We start from the raw sequence: 21000 nt of genomic DNA on the forward strand, positions 1-21000 counted from the left end.
GGGGAGCAGAAGCCAGACTGCTGTGGGTTTAAGAGGCAATGGGAGGTGAAGACACAGTTCTTTCAAGCAGGGAGCAGAAAAAGGGCACACTATCTGGAGAGAGGTTTGGAGTGAAGGGGGTTTATTCCTCCCTCAAGATCAGAACGTCCTTGAGAGTAGGGCTGTGATTTGAATCCCCACTGGTCCTTGGAATGGTGCTTTATACATAGCAGATAATCTAATCACTCTGCATTAATGGAATCTAACTCCATAAGGGAAGGCACAGTTTTGGTAGTGCATATTACAGACTGTGGTCAGACCCATTTCAGTAGACTCACCACAAGGTTGTGGCCAGAATCCAGATCTTTAAAAATGGGGCTGAAAAACAGAGACATTACTCTTGGAATTGGCTTGCCTTGAAGTTCAATTTGCCATTGCTTTCAAGATAACCTTTATTATTTATGTAGCAATTATGTATTTCCTTGTGGTACTTATATAATAAGTTAATTTTTTTCTGTCATGGGAAACTTGGACTTTAAAAAATTATAGACCATTGAAACAGGCAAAAATAAATTTTACCTCATTTCTTGTTACTGATTGATATTAAGTATAGAAGGGAAATATAGAAGCTTTGGACTGTGAAGGACCTTACGCATTTCTTATTCTTATCTCTTAGTCTCTGATATAAACATTTAGATTGGATTTACTGTGTGTTTCAGTTCTTTCCCCAAGTCTTTACCATCTCAGAAGAAATGCCAGATAACTAATAGCCCATTGGGATATAGTTCCCTTTCAATAGACACCTCTTTCTAGGCTGACTTGTCTTTTGTTATTTCTGTTTTCAAGACTACAATTAGATACTTAATAACCAGGGAAGAAGAAAAATTCCTGAATATAAGAAATGTCCCTGAGTAATCCCTGACACAAATATTTCACTCAGAAAACGGTTGTCTGGCTTGTTTCAGAAATACTTTTTCTTATTATATATCAACCCCTCCGACTGTGTACACAGGCAATAAAACACTTGCTGTGTTGCTCTGTTGTACTTTGCTCCTTCTTGCAACAGCATATCTGAATTTATTATTCTGTGTTGTTGATGAATGATGAATAGATAATGATGATGATCATGATGGTGATGATCGTGAGAGATGTGAACATTTAAGTGCTTTTTATGTGCCAGGGTATTAATTATTTTATACTTATTGTGCTTAATCTTTGTAAAAATATTATTAAGAATTATTTTTCTCATTTCACAGAAGAAACAGATTTACAAAGGCCAAATAACTTCCAAAGGTTGTACAATTTGCTGAATTGAGAAAAAAAGATGTAATATAAAATTACTATCATAAATGTTTATTTATTGACCAATATTTTTGACCAGCTGTTTGCTGGATACCAAGCTGGGTGCTGAGGGTGTGATGGAGAATAAGACAGACCTGGCCTCATCCTCATAAGACTTACCGTTTTTACATGGCTCTAGGAATAAATAAGAATCAGTAGAAGAGGACCAGGCACGGTGGCTGATGCCTGTAATCCCAACACTTTGGGAGGCCTAGGCGGGTGGATCACCTGAGGTCAGGAGTTCGAGACCAGTCTGGCTAACATGGCAAAACCTCGTCTTTACTAAAAAAACAAAAAATTAGCCGGGCATGGTGGTGCATGCCTATAATCCCAGCTACTCGGAAGGTTGAGGCACGAGAATCGCTTGAACCCAGGAGGCGGAGGTTGCAGTGAGCTGAGAAGACACCACTGCACTCCAGCCTGGGTGACAGAGTGAGACTTTGTCTGAAAAAAAAAAAAAAAAAAAAAGGTAATATGGAATGTGGTTTAAATAAATAAGCATTCTCAAGAATTCAAAGGGATGTATGTTCAAAGTGAGTCACTGAAGCACTATTTGTTATAGCAGATGACTAGAAACAGGTATCCATTGAGAGGGAATTGGCTTAATGAATTAAGGTACATCCTACAGTAGAGTAGTACACAGCTGTAAAAAAGGAATGAGAAAATAGACTGCTGTAGAGGGATCTCCAGATAACACTGTTAAGAGAAAAAAGCAGAAGACATATATAGACTAAAAAGGAGGGAAAGATGAAGCATACCTGTAATTAATTCTGTTTCAAAAAGACACATTCAAAAGATAAAACATTAATAAGAACATATTTACCTATAGAAGGAGGTAAAGAACAGGTGAAGGCAGTAGGGCTGGAAATGAGGAATGAACCTTGATAGATTGATGGCATAACCAAACAAAATCTGTTTCATATGACTTTAATGACTTTCTAGGCCTCCTGATACAACATAAAGGCAAAAGAGCCACAAAGACATCTTAAATTGCATTCAGTAAGCTTATTAATAAGATTTGATACACATTTTGGAATTATTATATATGTAGTACAGGGTAAAGAAAATAATAAATCATGTTATGATATTTAGGAATAAGGATTTCAGCAATAAAAGAAAACAAACAAATACAAAATCAAAGGACTTACTTAGAACCTTGTAATCTTTAAAATTATAAATATCAGCCTAGGGTGGTGGCTCACACCTGTAATCCCAGAATTTTGGGAGGCTGAGGCAGGCAGATTGCTTGAGCCTAGGAGTTCAAATCCAGCCTGAACAACATGGTGAAACTCTGTCTCTACAATAAAATATATATATATACACACACATATATATAAATATTTTACACACACACACACACACACACACAGATTAGCTGTGTATGGTGGCACATGCCTGTAGTCCCGGCTACTTGGGAGGCTGAGGTGGATCACTTGAGCCTGGGAGGTCAAGGCTTCAGTGAGCTATGATCATGCCACTGCACTCCAGCCTGGGCAACAGAGTGAGACCTTGTCTCAAAAAAAAAAAAAAAAAATAGCTATGTCATTCTGAAATCATGACTTATTTGTTTTTAAAAATATGTATATTTTTGAGCTCTACTGAGAAACCTAGAATCAGTGATAACCCAATGAGAATGGACAAATCTAGAACTCAGATTTTAGTCTCTGAATTCCATTTTCTTTTAAAAGAAACTAGAGCTCTTTGGAAAAAATGGTTTATTCCAGGTCTGGGCAAGAAAATGAACAAGAGGAGTCTTTAAGTAAAGAATTATTGAAGAATACTAGGGTCATGTTAAAAAGATAGCAGAGTAAGCTTATAGATGCTGGCCGAGTATGTTCAATTTGAGCCCCAGTGAGATCATCATACAATGATATGCATTTAGGAGTGGGGTGCATCCTACAGAAAGGGGAGAAATGATACTGTAAAGAGGAAGCTAAAACTAGATGCCAGAGGGCTCCTCTCTGCCACCCAGAGTAGATGGTATGTTAGCAACAGGACTTGCTCACAGGCCTCCAACTAGATTGTGGTGGACTCTGGCATGGGACTGAGTTGAGGGCAAGTGTCTCCAGCTATGAAGAAAGAACTGCAGAATCAGAGCTGACACTGAGGAAGAGACATACAATCTGACCCCGTCCCTTGCTCATCAGAAAACCTTTCTAGAAATCTCCACTCCCCTATACAGAAATGCCCATCCCCATCAAGCAGGCACAGTTCTCAAGACATTTCCTCCCTGTGACCCATGAGATTAGGGCTTGTGACCCCCTTTCCATCATGGTGATAAAGCACCTTGGGAGGCGCTTGTCCCATTGACATGATGTCACTGCTGCAGGATCCTCTCTCTCCTCCAGCATTTTTCATCTCAAGAGTCCCCAGACAGGCCTATCAAGCAGCAGCCCAGGTTGGGGGCCTTGATGCCTTGCTGCGAGTCAGCATCTTCTCTGCAGACTTGCCCTCCTCTTGGCTCTGTTGGCTCCTGAGGCAGGCACAGTTTGCCCTTGCCACTGTTCGTGGACCTTGAAAATAGGTGTGTGGGAGGCCAGGGCTTAACATGCTTGCTGCAGCCAAGAAACGGCCCAGTGTTGACTGCTTGTCAGGTACTGTGCGCACACAAAGAGTAGACACAAAGAGTAGACTCGGGGAGTTTATAATTACTTGAAATAGAATCCATAAAAGTGTGATAACTCTCTATGAGTGGTGCAGATAATAGCTGATTTGACATCAGAGTGCTTAACACATAGTTTACACTGAACCCTTTACTAATTAACTAATCAATAAAGAATGATAAACATAATCAGTAATGTTGAAAATAAGTTTGTATCCAGGCTTTCCTCATCTTTCACTAGTCATTCATTGCTTCTTGGTGTTCTTTGCTTGGTTCCATTTCCCCTTTTCCTTAAATATGGGTCTTCTCTTCAAGTCTGTCTCTGTATTTCATGAGCTCCTTTCTCCCGTGGAGAGTTAAGGCACCGTGTTGGCTTCACCTGTTGCATCTGTGCTAATGATAGGTGCCCTCCTCCACATTCTCCTCCATGTCTTATCCAACTTCTGCATCACAGTTGAAGCCAGGGACCTCTGGAGCCTTCAACAGCAGGCCCTGTTCTTTGGTTTTCTCCACCTGCTCTAATTGGTCTGCCTTGACGCCAAGATAGGACAGCTTACCCGAGTGAGCCCTTCAGTTGTACACCCCTCTGTAGTGTTTAAATACTACTTTACCGATGTTAATCTGATCTCCCCATTTAGGTGTTTACTCCCTTAGGCCATGTTGGTCTGTGGCCCTGCCCATGGTAGAGGACAGCAAGCACACTCCTGTGATGCAATGACCAAGAATCCTGGAAGCTGAAGGGGTCTTGACCATGAAAAGCTTTGAAACTAGCATAAGAAGTGCTGGAGAAAATTAATTGTAGGTATTTGCATAGGGCAGTGATGTGATTAAAATGGTGCTTGAGAGACACTATCCTGAAAGCTGTAGAGCAGAGGAGAGGAGACTGGCTAGCAGGCCACTCCAGGCCTCCCATGAGGGATTGAAGGAGGACCTCAAGGGCTCAGCAGTGTGTCATCTGACCGTCCCACCTTCCCAGACTCATCCCACTCCTTTCTTCTTTTCTGCCTTCCCACCCAGGCAGTCAGCTGCACAGGCTTTCTTTGTGTCTCTAATGCTGATTTGTATCCTTTGCACACTTTGGCCCATTGTCTGGAATCTCCATGCTCACCTTTCTGAGTTAACTCCAGTTCACTTTCACTGCTCAAGTTCAATACCAGTTTCTTGAAGGATTATTCCCTGACACTCTAGTCTAGGTTAGGTTCCTTTGCTGGGCAAAAGTAAATTACTTCTAAAATTAGTTGTCACTAGTGTGTGCTATATTGGAAGCTCCTTGAAGACAGATGTTTGCCTGTTGAAGTCACAGCTCTACCCCAAAGTGCCATGCACAGTGTCTGGCACAGAATATGGAACAGTACTTGCTGAGCACCTGAAAGGCTAAATGAACATGGAGCTTGATCATCTTTATGATCCAGCTAACAACTTGGGACTTCTGCTTATAGCTTACTCTGGGCAGTGAACACGTTGCGTGGATGAAATTTGAACTTGAGAGATATTCTAGAAGGGAAATCACAGACTCTGTGAGGAACTGGTTCTGCTTATTTCTTAACCTCCATATTCAAACAGCAGGACCCAGTGTAGTGATTCGGTTGTTCATATTTCTCAGTTGAAAAATGTCACACATAATCCAAAGTGTTATAAAATAATAATTACTTTAACAATTGTGAAAAGATGTATATAACATAAAATGTTCCATCATAACCACCTTTAAGTGTACAGTTCAGCAACATTAAGTACATTCACACTGTTGCACAACCATCATTACGTTTCATCACCAGAACATTTTTATCTTCCCAAACTGAAATTCCATTCCCATTAGACAATAATTCCCCATTTCTCTCTCCCCCAAGACCCTGGCAACCACCATTCTACTTTTTGTCTCTATGAGTTTGAATACTCTGAGTACCTCATATAAGTGGAACCATGCAGTATTTGCTTCTTGTGATTGCCTTATTTCACTTAATATAACATCCTCAAGGTTCATTCATGTTGTAGCATGTATCAGAATTTCTCTCTTTTTTAAGGCTTTATAATATTCCGTAGTATGCATAAACCAACCACATTTTGTTTATTCAAATATTTGTTGAAGGACATTAGAGTTGTTTGCACTCCTTGTCTTTTTTTTTTTTCTTTTCTTTTTTTTTTTTCTTTTTTGAGACAGAGTCTTGCTCAGTCGTCAGGCTGGAGTGCAGTGACATGACCTGGGTTCACTGCAACCTCTGCCTCCCTGGTTCAAGAGATTCTCCTGCCTCAGCCTTCCAATTAGGTGGGATTACAGGCACACACCACCATGCCCAGATAATTTTCCTATTTTTAGTAGAGACGGGGTTTCCATATGTTGGCCAGGATGGTCTCCATCTCCTGACCTCCTGATCCGCCCACCTCAGCCTCACAAAGTGCTGGGATTACAGGCATGAGCCACCGAGCCCAGCCTCACCCCTTGTCTATTATAAATAATGCTGCTATGTACATGGGGGTATGACTATCTCTTTGAGACCATGCTTTCATTTATTTTGCATGTATACCCAAAAGTGGAATTGCCAGATCCTATGTTAATTCTATTAATTTTTTGAAGAAGTTCCACACTGTTTTGTGTAAATACTTTTTAAAATAAAAATATAGCAACTTAACATGTGTTACTTCCTTTCAATATCACCTTATAAGAGTATTCATTTATTCCAGCTGGGTGCAGTGGCTCATGCCTGTAATCCTAGCACCTTGGGAGGCTGAGGCAGGCAGATCACTTGAGGTCAGGAGTTCGAGACCAGCCTGGCCAACATGGTGAAACCCCGTCTCTACTAAAAGCACAAAAAATATCTGGGCATGGTGGCATGCACCTGTAATCCCAGCTACTCAGGAGGCTGAGGCAGGAGAACTGCTTGAACCCAGGAGGCAGAGGTTGCAGTGAGCCGAGATCTCGCCACGCACTCCAGCCTGGGTGACAGAGCGAGACTCCATCAAAGAGAGAGTATTCATTTATTTCAACAATCTTGCCATTAATCCTAGTGGTCTCAGAGCTTCCTTTTAGAAATGGTTTTGAAATTCTAATACTAGCATAGGATAATAGTGGGAATAGTTTCTGTCTGCATTTATATCACACTTTACTGTTTTTGAAGTGATTTTATAGAAAAATCAGTACATGTTTCACAGTGTGCATTCACAAATGTAATTTCATCAAACGCTGCAACAATTCCATGAAACAGATTGCCCCTTCCTCATCTCCTCATTGCTGGTTCTACTTCTGTCTCCATCTGTCCATCTACATGGGTGAGTTTGTAAAATGTAGATACCAACTTTTTGCTTCTATGTTTCGCTAGCCTTCTGTGCTCTTCATCATGAAGATCAAAGTCCTAAGCCTAATGTCAAGATCTTTCATTTCTTATCACTTGCTTCCGACTTCAAATACCCCATGTCTGTGATTCCAAACTATTTGCTCTTCCTGGAAGGCCCTTTGCTTTTCTCGTGCTGTTTCCTCTGCCTAGCTTTTCTCAGCATGCTTTATAGTTTTCAAATGTGTGACTTCTCTGAAATAGTTTTCTTCGTCTGCTACCCCCATTTCTCAATCTGATTTAGGCACACCTGATTTACTTGAACAATAGCACTTGCTACTGTACTTTGGAATTCTACTCTATACATCTACTCTCATGCTTGACTTTTGAACTTGGTATGTATAGGGACTATGTTTCTTTTATCTCTATGCTTGGTACACTTTAATACATTTTTGAGCTAAGCAGTGATTTTCAACTGTGGGGAGGGTTGATTTTGCACCCCCTCTGGGACTGTCTAGAGATATTTTTGGTTGTCACCACTGGAGGGATTGCTACTGCACCTAGTATGTAGAAACTAAGGAGGCTATTGAATGTCCTACAGTGCATAGCACCTACGTAGCCCCTCACGGCAAAAATCTATCTGGCCCAAGATGTCAGTAGTGTCAAGATTGGGAAGCCCTGGGCTAAAGAAGGAGGGTAACTGTTATATAATATTAGTGGATGAGGTCCATGATTTTAGTGACCTTTGCTACAGCATGTTAATGCCCACTTGTAAATATTATATTGAAGTAGGCACACTGGTTCTAAATTGGGAGCAACAACTTCCCCCAAGGGGCATTGACAAATTTTGTTGGGAGCATTTTTGGGTTTATCTCAATGACTTTATCACAATGTAATTTAAATTAAATGTCCTAGTAGCATTAAAACAATGGGAGCCAGAGAAGCTAAACATCTTACACAATGAGAAATTATTAGGCTCGAAATGCCGAAAGAGGTCAGGCACGGTGACTCACGCCTGTAATCCCAGCACTTTGGGAGGCCGAGGCAGGCGAATCATGGGGTTAGGAGTTTGAGACCATCCTGGCCAACATGGTGAACCCCTGTCTCTACTAAAAATACAAAAAATTAGCCGGGCGTAGTGGCGGGCACCTGTAATCCCAGCTACTCGGGAGGCTGAGGCAGGAGAATCGCTTGAACCCGAGAGGAGGAGGTTGTAGTGAGCCGAGATTGCGCCACTGCACTCCGACCCTGGTGGCAGAGTAAGATTCTATCAAAAAAAAAAAAATGCCAAAAGAACTTCTATTTTATTGAAAACGACTGAATGGGATGGAGCAGAAACCTATTGGACAATCCTTGGTAGGTATGGCCTTTGCAAAAATCAAACTAAACACATTTGCAGTTGGATAGAAGGAAAGAAGGATTCTGAGACATACCAACATCTGACTTTTTACTAGGATGCTGACTAGCAGACTGGGCAAGAGAAGGAATGCAAAATCTGCAGGTGGGCATGGAGCTTGCACAGGGATCCCTTCTAGCCCAGCCTCTAAGGACCCTCCCACTTTGAGCTGTGGCCACTGCCCCTTCCATGGGTCACACAGCACTGCAGCTTCTGCTTGTTTGTTAAGCAGAATGTGTAAAGAACAAGTTATTAATGCAATGCATTTTCATCTCACTGTTCCTTTAAAAATGATTATTACTGATTTTAATATTTTATTTTTAAATTATTATTTTTTTATATTCTCTCTAGTTTTTTTAATGATTTTTTTTTTTATTTCCATAGGTTTTTGGAAAACAGGTGGTGTTTGGTTACATAAGTAAGTTCTTTAGTGGTGATTTGTGAGACTTTGGTGCACCCATCACCCAAGCAGTATACACTATATCCAATTTGTTGTCTTTTATCCCTCACCCTCCTCCCACCCTTTCCCCCAAGTCCCCAAAGTCTATTGTATCATTCTTATGCCTTTGCATCCTTATAGCTTAGCTCCCATTTATGAGTGAGAGCATATGGTATTTGGTTTTCCATTCCTAATTACTTCACTTAGAATAATGGTCTCCAATTCCATCCAGGTTGCTGTGAATGCAATTATTTCGTTCCTTTTTATGGCTGAATAGTATTCCATGGTAAATATATACACCACAATTTCTTTATCCACTCATTGATTGACGAGCATTTGGGCTGGCTCCGTATTTTTGCAATTGCGAATTGTGCTGCTATAAACATGCATGTGCAAGTATCTTTTTCATATAAGGATTTCTTTTTCTCTGGCTAGATACCCAGTAGTGGGACTGCTGGATCAAATGGTAGTTCTACTTTTAGTTCTTTAAGGAATCTCCACACTGTTTTCCATAATGGCTGTACTAGTTCACATTCCCACCAGCAGTGTAGAAGTGTTCCCTTTTCACTGCATCCCTGACAACACCTATTATTTTTTCATTTTTTGATTATGGCCATTCTTGCAGGAGTAAGGTGGCATTGCATTGTGTTTTTGATTTGCATCTCCCTGATCATTAGCGATGTTGAGCATTTTTTCATATGCTTGTTGGCCATTTGTATATCTTCTTTTGATAATTTTCTATTCATGTTCTTAGCCCATTTTTTGATGGGATCGTTTTTTTTTTTTCTTGCTAATTGTTTGAGTTCCCTATTCTGGATGTTAGTCCTTTTTGGATGTATAGATTGTGAAGATTTTCTCTGATTCTGTGGGTTGTCTGTTTACTTTGCTGATTGTTTCTTTTGCTGTGCAAAAACTTTTTAAGTTTAATTAAGTCCTACTTATTTACAATTGCTTTTGTTGCATTTGCTTTTGGGTTCTTGGTCATGAAGTCTTTGCATAAGCCAGTGTCTAGAAGGGTTTTTCCAATGTTATCTTCAAGGATTTTTATGATTTCAGGTCTTCATTTTTTCCCAGAACTAGAAAAGACAATCCTAAAATTCATATGGAATCACCAAGGAGCCCGCGTAGCCAAAGCAAGACTAAGCAAAAAGAACAAATCTGGAGGCATCACATTACCTGATTTCAAACTGTGCTATAAGGCCATAGTCACCAAAACAGCATGCTACTGGTATAAAAATAGGCTCATAAACCAATGGAATAGAACAGAGAACCCAGAAATAAAGCCAAATACTTACAGCCAACTGATCTTCAACAAAGCAAACAAAAACATAAAGCGGGGAAAGGACACCCTATTCAACAAATGGTGCTGGGATAATTGGCAAGCCACATGTAGAAGAATGAAACTGGATCCTCATTTCTCACCTTATACAAAAATCAACTCAAGATGGATCAAAGACTTAAACCTAAGACCTGATTTTAATATTTTAACAAAATTGAATTTGAAGAATGTTGCTTAAAATTAAATGTAATATACTTCATTAAATTTGAACATTAATTGATACAGGCTTGAAAGTTCATGACACTCGTCATTTTCTGTATCATTTGGGTTTGAGGGCACTTAATAAACAGAGTCAAGGAACTTGGTGGTAATGAACTCAGACATTTTAGTAGTAAGTTTGTGACTTTGTCAAGCCAAAACTATTTCCAAAATTCCTTATGAAAAATAAGTATTCAGTCTTGATTTAGATTATATATAAAATATAGTGTTGATCATGTATGGGTTATATTTAATAAACATTCATAATATTTAATTTTCATTTTTAATTCTAAATAGCATATTTCTATTAGGAGACATGTGACATGGATTTCCAACACAACCTCAGTACAAATTTATGATTGATTTTGTCATTGCATTGAAGTTGACATAACTTTGTCTTGTATAAACTTATTGATTCATTCTATTTATCTCAGTGTATGTTAAAAATACAAGTATTATGTTAATTCTTACCATGGCCATTTAAAATGAAAATGACAACATGAGTTCAAATTTCTTGACTAAACTAAACATTCATTTACTAAGTTATCCATTCAATATTCTCTATCAGAAGAGAAGAGAGAAAGGTGCAGCTTTTTAAATAATTTTCAAAGTGAGTAAGTCTACAATGATTCTCATTTTAATGACTCTGCTGATATGGTCAAATCTAACTTTCTAACCTTTGGCTGTTTTTTTCATATTACCATTCCCTGTAGCACCATCCTAATGGTCCAGACACTCACTTGCCACCTCTCTATCATCAATTTCTCTCATCAAAGCTGCACACTAAGAAAGAGGTCCAGGAGCTCAACAAAATCAGAGCAGATTTCATAAGAAACAGACAGCAAACCCAACAAAAGTCAAAGAGCAGGCCTAAGAGAAAGTGTTCTATTCTACTTTTTTGTTCATCTTACTTTGCAGGATAGACGTTCACATAGAGCTAAATTTTGAGAAACTGTCAAATGTTTTGATTCCATCTACCTCATCATTTTTAAACAGGTATTTGCAAGGGGGGCCTATATCTAAGGGGAGCTGCATGGAGACCCCCTGTCCATAACCTGTGGGGGGCAGGTTCCTGTATGTCAGGATGCGTTCTGTACACATCTATGTCCAGGGGTTCTTGGCCTATATTCCTGTGATCCAAACTTTTGCTGGGCTTGTTCTAGTTTTCAACATATAATCACAAGTTCCAGATTTTCTGATAAAATACTAAATTCGTTTAGTTTATTTTTTCATAAAGAAATGCATGAAATATGTAAGAAATATTATTTTGAATCTGAAAACTTGTAACTCCCTTCACATATATAAATGCAAAGAAATGATAGCACTTCTCTGTCATGTGCTTTTTTTTGTATTCATGCCTGTCCTCAATCCCTCAAGGAATTATAACTTACTTAAATAGGACCCAAGAGTCATACTTGAATGGCAGAGACAAGATACTAACATTTACCTGTGAAAGGAATGAATGAATGAATGCACGAATGAATGGGGATGGATGACCAGATGGACAAAGGTGCTCTCTCTTAATTTGATAAAATGGATGAACAGAAAAGAATCTCTGTTATCTCTGAAGCAGATAAGACAACTCATATTGCTCAGTCTGAATTCTATCTTTTTGGATGAACCTGTGGTTTTCAAATAGTTGTAGAACTTGTCAGCCTTCCAGCAGCTTGAGTAGGAGGTTCTAAAGCCCACGGATGGCATAAATAACCAGACTAAGCAGTTCCCCACAGCCAGAGGAAATGCTTAGGCATACAGCACAATCATCCCAGCACTCTCGGATAGGCATATAAATGTCAAACTTGAGTGTGAGTGTTATGTTTGGCAGATTAATGCCTCATTTATTAGGCCACACATTCTGAGTAAAAACATTTTCCAAATTATTTGAAACTTAACCTTTAAGCAGGAAAACTCAATTTACTTTAACCACATTGATGGGATAGTTTTAAATGTCCCTGCCTTCTCTGACAGTATATTGAATATCACAGACCATTTTCTTTGTAATCCTAGATATTATGCTATTGTAGTGATAGCCTCAGACATAACTGAGGTGTATTTGTGTCTCAGAAAATAATCGTAGAAGTGCCTTTGCTTTTTTATGGGTGCGTTTTCTTTTTTCTAGTTTTACTTCTCCCAAGACTTCAGCCATCATTTATTAGGTCTTGTTACATTATTGTGCCTACTTCTGTTCATTCCTCATTTTCCCTTCTAGTTTCTGCTGTGGGCTGGGAAACTGAGTTTATTAGGCTTATTATGTGCCAGGTAAATGAATTATGCTTAGACCAAGAGCACAGAACATGCAGTAAAGCTCTGAGCGGCTCCATTTCCAGTTAAGTTCAAGAACTTTATTCATAGACTTGGTGTCCCCATAGATAACACATCCTTTTCTGAGGCACTTAAGGGAGACAGAAGAGTCAAACATAAGGAATTCAGAAGATCACCTCTAGTGTGAATGAACTGATATTTGGGAATGTGACTGATATTAATATCTGCAGGCAAGTGGACTTCTTCACTGTGGACCCCAGAGTGATAGAGACTTACCCACTTGGTCAGGGGCACCATGTGCAGCCTTGGGCCTCTTTACCTGGGGCCTGACACTGGAGGCCTTGCAGTAGAAGAGCCACCCAGACACACCTTCTTGGCCCAACCGGCTCCTGAGAGAGAAGAGGGGGAGGGCATGAGAAAGACATGCCCAGTTCTGGCTCCCCAAATCACTCATCAGAAGTCACTAAGGGAGGAGCAAGTCATGGGGGTGGAGAGGCTGGCTATGTAGAGAGAATCATCCCCTCTTTTGAAACCAAGAAGTGGGAACGAATTGTCTCCCTCTAACAGTGGTGTGTTCTGACTGCCCAGGAAGGCCACACTCTTATTACTTTCTCCTGAGTCTCTGGTTCTCAGTCAGGTCATTGAAGTTGCTAGGTAGGTAACTTCCAGAAAGGAGTTCTGTGAGCTCATCAACGCTGCAGCATGACCCACTTTACACCCAGCTTCTTCATGTGCAGAATGAATCTATTCATTTCCAGAAGACTTCTTCAAAATTAGCTTGTGAAAGCCGAGTGATGAAGTACCCTTATGAGGTACACATCAGTAAAGGATGAGCCCCCAAGAGTGTCCTTTATGTCTGTAAACAGAAACCCTCAGCAGCAGTTGATTCTCACTGGGCATGGGCATTGCTTAATCCTCACTCAGCCAGATTTTTTATCTCTCCAGACCATTCAAGAGATGGGAGGCAACAATCTATTGGCCTGTAGTTAAAAACCAGAGTGATGTAACACAGCACAGCTGCTATGGAAAACAGTGAGGCAGTTCCTCCAAAAATTAAACATAAACCAGGCGCGGTGGCTCAAGCCTGTAACCCCAGCACTTTAGGAGGCCAAGGCGAGTGGATCACCTGAGGTCGGGAGTTCGCTGCCAGCCTGGCCAACATGGTGAAACCTCGTCTCTACTGAAAATACAAAAATTAGTTGGGCTTGGTGGTGTGCGCCTGTAGTCCCAGCTACTCATGAGGCTGAGGCAGGAGAATCACTTCAAGTCGGGACGCAGAGATTGCAGTGAGTCAAGATTGTGCCACTGCACTGCAGCCTGAACAACAGAGCAAGACTGTCTTGAAAAAAAAATTAAACATAGAATTATCATGTGATCCAGATATTCCTCTTTTGGAGTATATACTCAAAAGAACTGAAAGCAGGGCTTCAGGTATGTGTACACCCATGTTGAGAGCAGTGTTATTCACAGTAGCCAAAAGGTAGATGCAACCCAAATGTCCACCAATGGATGAATGAATAAACAAAATGTGGTCTAGCCATACAATGGAGTATTACTCAGCCTTAAAAAAGAAGGAAATTCTGACACAGGCTACAGCGTGGATGAGCCTTAAACACATTATGCTTAGTGAAGTAAGCCAGTCACAAAAGGTCATGTACTATATGATTCTAATTATATGATGTATCTAGAGTGGTCAAACTCATAGAGACAGAAAGTAGAACGGTGGTTGCCAGGGGATGGGGGGTGGGGCGAATGGGAAGTTAGTGTTTAATGGGTACTGTTTCAGTTTGGGAAGATGAAAATTCTGGAGATGGATGGTGATGACAGTAGCACACAGGCAAGTGTAATTATCACTCCTCAGCTCTACATTTTAAAATGGTTACGATGGTAAATTTTGTATTATATATATTTTACCACAGTAAAACAAAAGTTTTTTTTTTGGTTTGTTTGTTTTTTGTGAGATGGAGTTTCGCTCTTGTCGCCCAGGCTAGAGTGCAGTGGTGCTGCGATCTTGGCTCACTGCAACCTCTGCCTTCCACGTTCAAGTGATTCTCCTGCCTTAGCCTCCCGAGTAGCTGGGATTTCAAGCATGCACCACCATGCCTGGCTAATTTTTGTATTTTTAGTAGACTGGGTTTCACCACGTTGGCCAGGCTGGTCTTGAACTCCTGACCTTAGGTGATCTGCCCACCTTGGCCTCCCAAAGTGCTGGGATTACAGGTGTGAGCCACTGTGCCTGGCCACAAAAGTTTTAAAGAAAAGAGAGAAAAAAAAACAGTAGTGACTGTGAGGCAGCTAGAGCTACGAGCCTGAAGGAACAGACAGAGCTGGGTCCAATGGGAAGAACTGTAACTGCTTAATTGGTAACAGCATGTTGTTTTTCATGAAATGTTGTCATAAAACCTTGGTCAAATGAGTCATATAATACTAGTTATATTAATAATGGGTCAGAAAACAACATAAAACTTTTCTTTGGCCAAGGATATGATGTTGAAAAATGTTGCCTCCCATTGTTAACTAGAATGTGTTAAAATGAAAAGTTCATATAAATAAGAACTTATAATTTCCCTTAGAACAAGTAAACAGCTATTCAAAAATATGAGTATACCTTACATCAAGGGGAAAATTTAGGAACAGTTCATAACTGCTCATCTATGGCGAATCCCTTCCTAAGCCCTCTTTCTCTGACTGCATTCACACCTCTAAGGAGAGAAAATACTAGAAGCTGGAGGTCTTCTGTTTCCTGAGTATGATGATGTCTGCAGTCAAATGGCCTTGCAAGTGATTTTCAGGGATGTCCCTGGGCGTGTGGAATTGGAGGAGCCTGGGAAGAGCATAATTGCATAGCGTAAGAAAGGAGTGTTTGGAGATGCTAGATTCAATTTGGAGGGTCTACTGAAGGGAGAGGTATCAGTTAATTAATTAATTATGAATAAGACAGGGTCTCTCTATGTTGTCTAGGCTAGTCTTGAACTCCTGGGCTCAAGAGATCCTCCTGCCTCAGCCTTTTGAGAAGCTTGGATTACAGGCACGTGCTGCTGCACCTGGCTAGGGAGAGGTTTTTAAAGGAATTATGAGATCAGGGAGTTTGGGGAGAAACAACGTACCATGCATAGCATGCTGTAAAACCTTTCTTCTAGAAAATTTTCAGTAAAATCTCTGTCTCCCACTATGGTCTGGTCAGGTCCATGGGCTGCAGATACAACAAAGTGCCAAGTGGTCCTTTATAGAGGATGAGGCAAGGGTCTGTTCTCACTTGTGTTGCTAGCTAGATGCTAGTACTCATGGTAACTTCAAATTCTAACTTCTTGCCCTCACTTAATTTCAGTATTACTAAGCTTACACTGTAGCCTAAATTTATGAGGATAAACTGAAAAGCAGTATCTCTCTGAATATTGGGGCATGCCAGTTTTTTTCTAAGTGAATTTTCCCAAGAGCCCTATACAATTTTTTATCTCTTACTCTTCTTCCCTTCCATTCCTTTCTCGATGCCTTAGGGTTTTCTCAATTTATCTCTAATCTAATTTGAATGGAAGATTCCTCATGAAAATGGACCCCCCTGTTATTAATTAAGTATTGCTAGCTTCCACAGTGGCCACAACTCCAAATTTCAGTGGTTTAATGACTCAAAAGTTTACTTCTTATTCCGTTACGGGCTCATCTTGGGTTTATAGGGGCCTTGCTCCACAGAGTTACTCAGGTACCTAGTCTGAAAGAAAGTGCATCGTCTTATAGACGTATCATCTGGAAAACATGTCTTCTGAGGTCACCAAGTAAAGAGGGAAAGAGTGGGATGCGGGAGGCGCCTAGCTCATAATTGTCTAAGCCAGCGCTTGTGCTCATTGTCCATTGGGTAAAAGTAGTCATATGGCCTCAGCCTAACTGCAAGAGAAGCTAGGAAATGAAGAGGAGAGGATGGAGTATTTAGTGAGCACTGACTCTCTTTGCTACCCTTGCTGACTAGAGTACTATGAAGCCCTAGTTACATGAAAATTCAACAAACCCTTGAATATAATTCCTTTTTTTTTTTTTTTAGAGAGGGTCTCACTTGGTAGCACAGGCAGGAGTACAGTGGCATGATTATAGCTCACTGTAACCTTGAACTCCTAGGCTCAAGAGATCCTCCCACCTCAGCCTCCCCAGTAGCAAGGACTATATAGGTGCATGCCACCACACCTGGCTAATTTTTTAAATTTTGTAGAGATGGGGAGGGAGCCTCACTATGTTGCCCAGGCTGCTCTTGAACTCTGGGGCTCAAGCAATCCTGCCTTGGCCTCCCAAAGTGCTGAGATTACAGGCATGAGCCACTATGCCTGGCGGAATATCATTTTTATATAACAATCTGTTCTCATGGACATCTGCAGGTTTTCTTTTTCCTTCTTTTGTCAGTTTTCTTCAAATTAACTCTCTAGATTTAGCTTAAATTTTTAAAACCCAAAAAAAACTATTAGTAGTATTAGTAGTATTTAATTTAGTAGTATTTAAATTAGTAGTATTTTAACGTATTAGTAGTATTTAGTATGTAAATATAAGGTTTATTTACTAATGCAACTTTTGTAAATATAAACTTTATCTGCTGCCAGGTAGTGGACCTGGCTTTATTATCTAGCTCATATTGTCTTATATAGTTAATTCCGTCACTTATTTATTGCTTGCTTTATGTTTATTTGCGGACTTTCCCCCCATGACATAATAAGAGCGAGTAAGTGATGGTGAAAATCTCCGACTTTATCTTTTACTTGTTGATCATCTTCCTCTTTCTTTTTTGTGCTGTGTTTGGCTATTCCATTTTAGGGACAGTCCAACCTAGAAGACAGATTCTTACATGGGACCACGGCAAGCTGTACAGGCGCAGATATGGACTGGGCCCTGCTGTCTGCAAGCCTAGCTATGGTTAGGTTGAGGCACCAGCTACACGGATCACTGGATTTCCGATATTCTTTAGGGCAGTCCGTTGATAAAATGGTCTCGCGAATCATTGAGGCTGTCCTGGATATCACCTTGGGACACTTGGGGATCTCTTTCCATCCCAAAGAATAGGAATGTAGTTTAGGAAGGACCAGAGAATGTGTGATAGTCCATGGTCCTGGAGAGAATTAGGAAGGTATATGGGAGATGCTACAGAGTGGGACAACTCCACGGGTCCCAGTGATTCTTTTTGTTTTGTTTCTTGAGGGGATTGCATAGAACTGAGCTGAACCTCGCTATAGTCACCATGCTCAGATCATTTGTCTCTGCTGGAAATATCCCTCTTCCTTTTGGAAGTAGTACCCTTTTTTGGTCCCCTGTGTGCATTACAACCCTAAGGAAATCCATGGCCTGCAGGCGTTATCGCAGTGGGAGGTTAGGGAGGGAATGGGGGAGTGGTTACCCTAACCTTTCTCCCTTGTTTTTCCTTCTGTTCTCCACAAGGCTTTTTGTGTTTTGTTGATGAAAACAAATACATCTCTGGCCTTTAAGATGAGCTGCATAGGAAGAGGCATTGGATTAGGCCATAGATAAGAGCTTATCAAACACGGAGGCCGGGTACAGTGGCTCGCACCTGTAATCTAAGCACTTTGAGAGGTGGAAGTGGGCGGATCACCTGAGGTCAGGAGTTCGAGACCAGCCTGGCCAACATAATGAAATCCTGTCTCTATTAAAAATACAAAAATTAGCCAGGCATGGTGGTGAATGCCTGTAATCCCAGCCACTTAGGAGGCTGAGGCAGGATAATTGTCTGAGCCCGGGAGGCGGAGGTTGCAGTGAGCCGAGATCTCGCCACTGCACTCAAACCTGGGTGATAGAATGAGACTCCATCTCAAAAAAAAAAAAAAAAAAAAAAAAAAATGGAGAGGTTTCCTCGAATATGTCTTTTGTTCTGTGGGGTTTCTGCCTGCAAATCAAATGTTGGTTATCAGTGCAACTACTACAGAACGTGAGAAACAAAAAAGACTTCAAAAAATAAAAAGCAGCTCTTTCTCCTCAAGTATTTTAACCAGGAAAACTTACAAAATTACTCAAATTTGAAATCTTGCCTAATTTATATTCAATGTGTAGTCTAAAAATGCTTCCAGATTTAAAACAGAAAGAAAATCTTAAAAGCAAATGATTTTTCTCTCTCTTTTCCCTTCTTCAGGCTTTTCCTCCAAATGCGATCATTGTATTTTTCTACTGCAGTGCAGTGACTATATTCTTCACAATAATCAAACTGGTCAGTTATCGCCTACACCTCATGTTTGACAAAGGAGAAGTAATTCAGCAAAAGCCCTCCAGAAAGGAAGAAAAGCCAAATAAAGACAAGGAGGCCAAAGGTGAACACATGACTAATCACAAAAATCCAAGGTAATATTTTCAATTAATGTGACACTTCAAAATTTAAATGTTTTGCTCTTGATTAAAATAAGTTTTTTATCAGTTGTTTATGAAATTGCTAGTACAGGCAGACAGAAATATGTGCATTTTTCTTATATTTCAGCATATACTTAAGCATAAAATTGATATTCATAATCAAGATGGTTTAACTGGCTTCCCAATAAATGTCTTTTTGGGAAGTCAATATGACCTTCTCATAAGATCTAGAATTCATTTGCCTTAGGCTTAGCACTGCAAAAAATTTCACTTCACTGCTTTTAATGTTGTTATTTAAATGCTAAGAGCATGCCAGAGTATTTTAAAGAATAGCATTTGTGTTTGTTGATATAAAAGTGCTACATTACATAGAACTGAAATGTTAAGAGTAATTCTTGAGTTACCATTCTTTTCACCATTCTTGTATTATTTCTTATAGCTCCTTAAGATAGCATGTCCTCTAATTTAAAAATAATGTTTATTATAAGATTTATCTGCTGCACGTGGTGGCTTATGCCTGTAAACCTTGCATTTTGGGAGGCTGAGGTGGGAGGATCACTTGAGTCCAGGAGCTTGAGGCTGCAGTGAGCCATGATCGTGCCACTGCATTCCAGTCTACCCGGACAGACTGAAGCCCTGTCTCTTAACAACAACAAAAAAAGATTTATATGTAAGGAATATAACAAAATGGACTCTAGGAAAAAAAGTTTTTAGACTAGTACTGAAAGAGTCATGCTTCTGTTTGATAATATCACTCACTGCTCTTGTGTTTCTCATGTTGGGTTAGCAATAATAGGCAGATTCACAATGGCAAAAAGGAAGAGGCCAGTCGAAACCTCTCCACGCCTCCCCTCCGCTGCAGCTCCAGAGGGCAAAGTGTAACCTCTCATCACTCTTCTGGGCCATTGGTTAGTGGTCTTGTTTCCTGTTTCACCCTCTTTATGTGGTTTCGATGTTGATCTCACCTAGAATGGGAGTGTTCAGCAGCAGTGATTGTAGCTTGCATGCTGTAATCACTGGCCCGTGTACAGTGGAATATCACATCCCAGGGTCTAGAAATGAACTGAAGGGTGCCCTTGGGACCATAAGATAAATGCCCAGTCATGTGTTCAAAGCACACTCTCTGGCCTCCTCTGCCGTCCACCCGCGCTGCTGGGTCAACCACACTGGTCAGAGAACCAATTTGTAGGCCTTTGCTTCTTTCTGTTGTCATTCATTTAAGTTATCATATCTGCAATGCCTTCCACCTGAAATGGATATCACCTCTGCTTTCCATTTTAAATCACACTTGTCTTTTTGGGAAGTCAATAAATCACCTTTTTTCTAGATTAACTTTGTTGAGCTCCATTCACTATAGTGTAAGTGGTGGCTTATTCCTTCTCTATTTACTTTCTTAGTAGCAAATCTCCCTTTGTCGCAGTACAGTTGTCTTGATTGAATGTCCACACTTACGTATGTTTGTATCCATTCTGGGCCCCATTTTATAGAAGCTTAAGGAGAGTGAACACTGTATTGTCTCTCCCCTACATGCCATTTAGAAAACCAGTGATTACTGATCAGTTATTGCCGACTGTCTGGAAATGGACGATCAGCTGAGTCATCTATTAATTTTTGTTTCCTTCATTTGTTTAGGAGTTGTCAGCACAGGAAACCGTAGAAGATCTCAAAGGTAAACTGTTAATCATTTATATTTTATCACAGCCTTATCCTCAGTGAAGTGAAAAATATTTTTATAAAACAGAATGCCAGTGGATTAACTGAAAATAAGAACTGTACTTAAGACTGCATAGTTATATTTTGACTTTGTTTCTTTAACTCTTAATTTTAATTTTTCTCATCAGTATTTAT

General features: G+C 40.2%; 1 protein-coding gene across 3 annotated transcripts in view; it reads left to right on the top strand.

The window, feature by feature from the left end:
• PCNX2 (pecanex 2) overlaps positions 1-21000 on the top strand; it is a 327055-nt gene that overhangs the window by 13522 nt on the left and 292533 nt on the right. For all 3 annotated transcript variants that reach the window (XM_009232501.4, XM_054561349.2, XM_054561362.2), the window contains exons 2-4: positions 18941-19146; positions 19940-20060; positions 20785-20821. In XM_009232501.4, coding sequence (XP_009230776.3) covers positions 18941-19146; positions 19940-20060; positions 20785-20821 — 364 coding nt within the window. The remainder of the gene's footprint in view (positions 1-18940; positions 19147-19939; positions 20061-20784; positions 20822-21000) is intronic.

The sequence above is a fragment of the Pongo abelii genome, chromosome 1, assembly GCF_028885655.2.
Source record: "Pongo abelii isolate AG06213 chromosome 1, NHGRI_mPonAbe1-v2.0_pri, whole genome shotgun sequence".
Lineage (NCBI taxonomy): Eukaryota > Metazoa > Chordata > Mammalia > Primates > Hominidae > Pongo > Pongo abelii.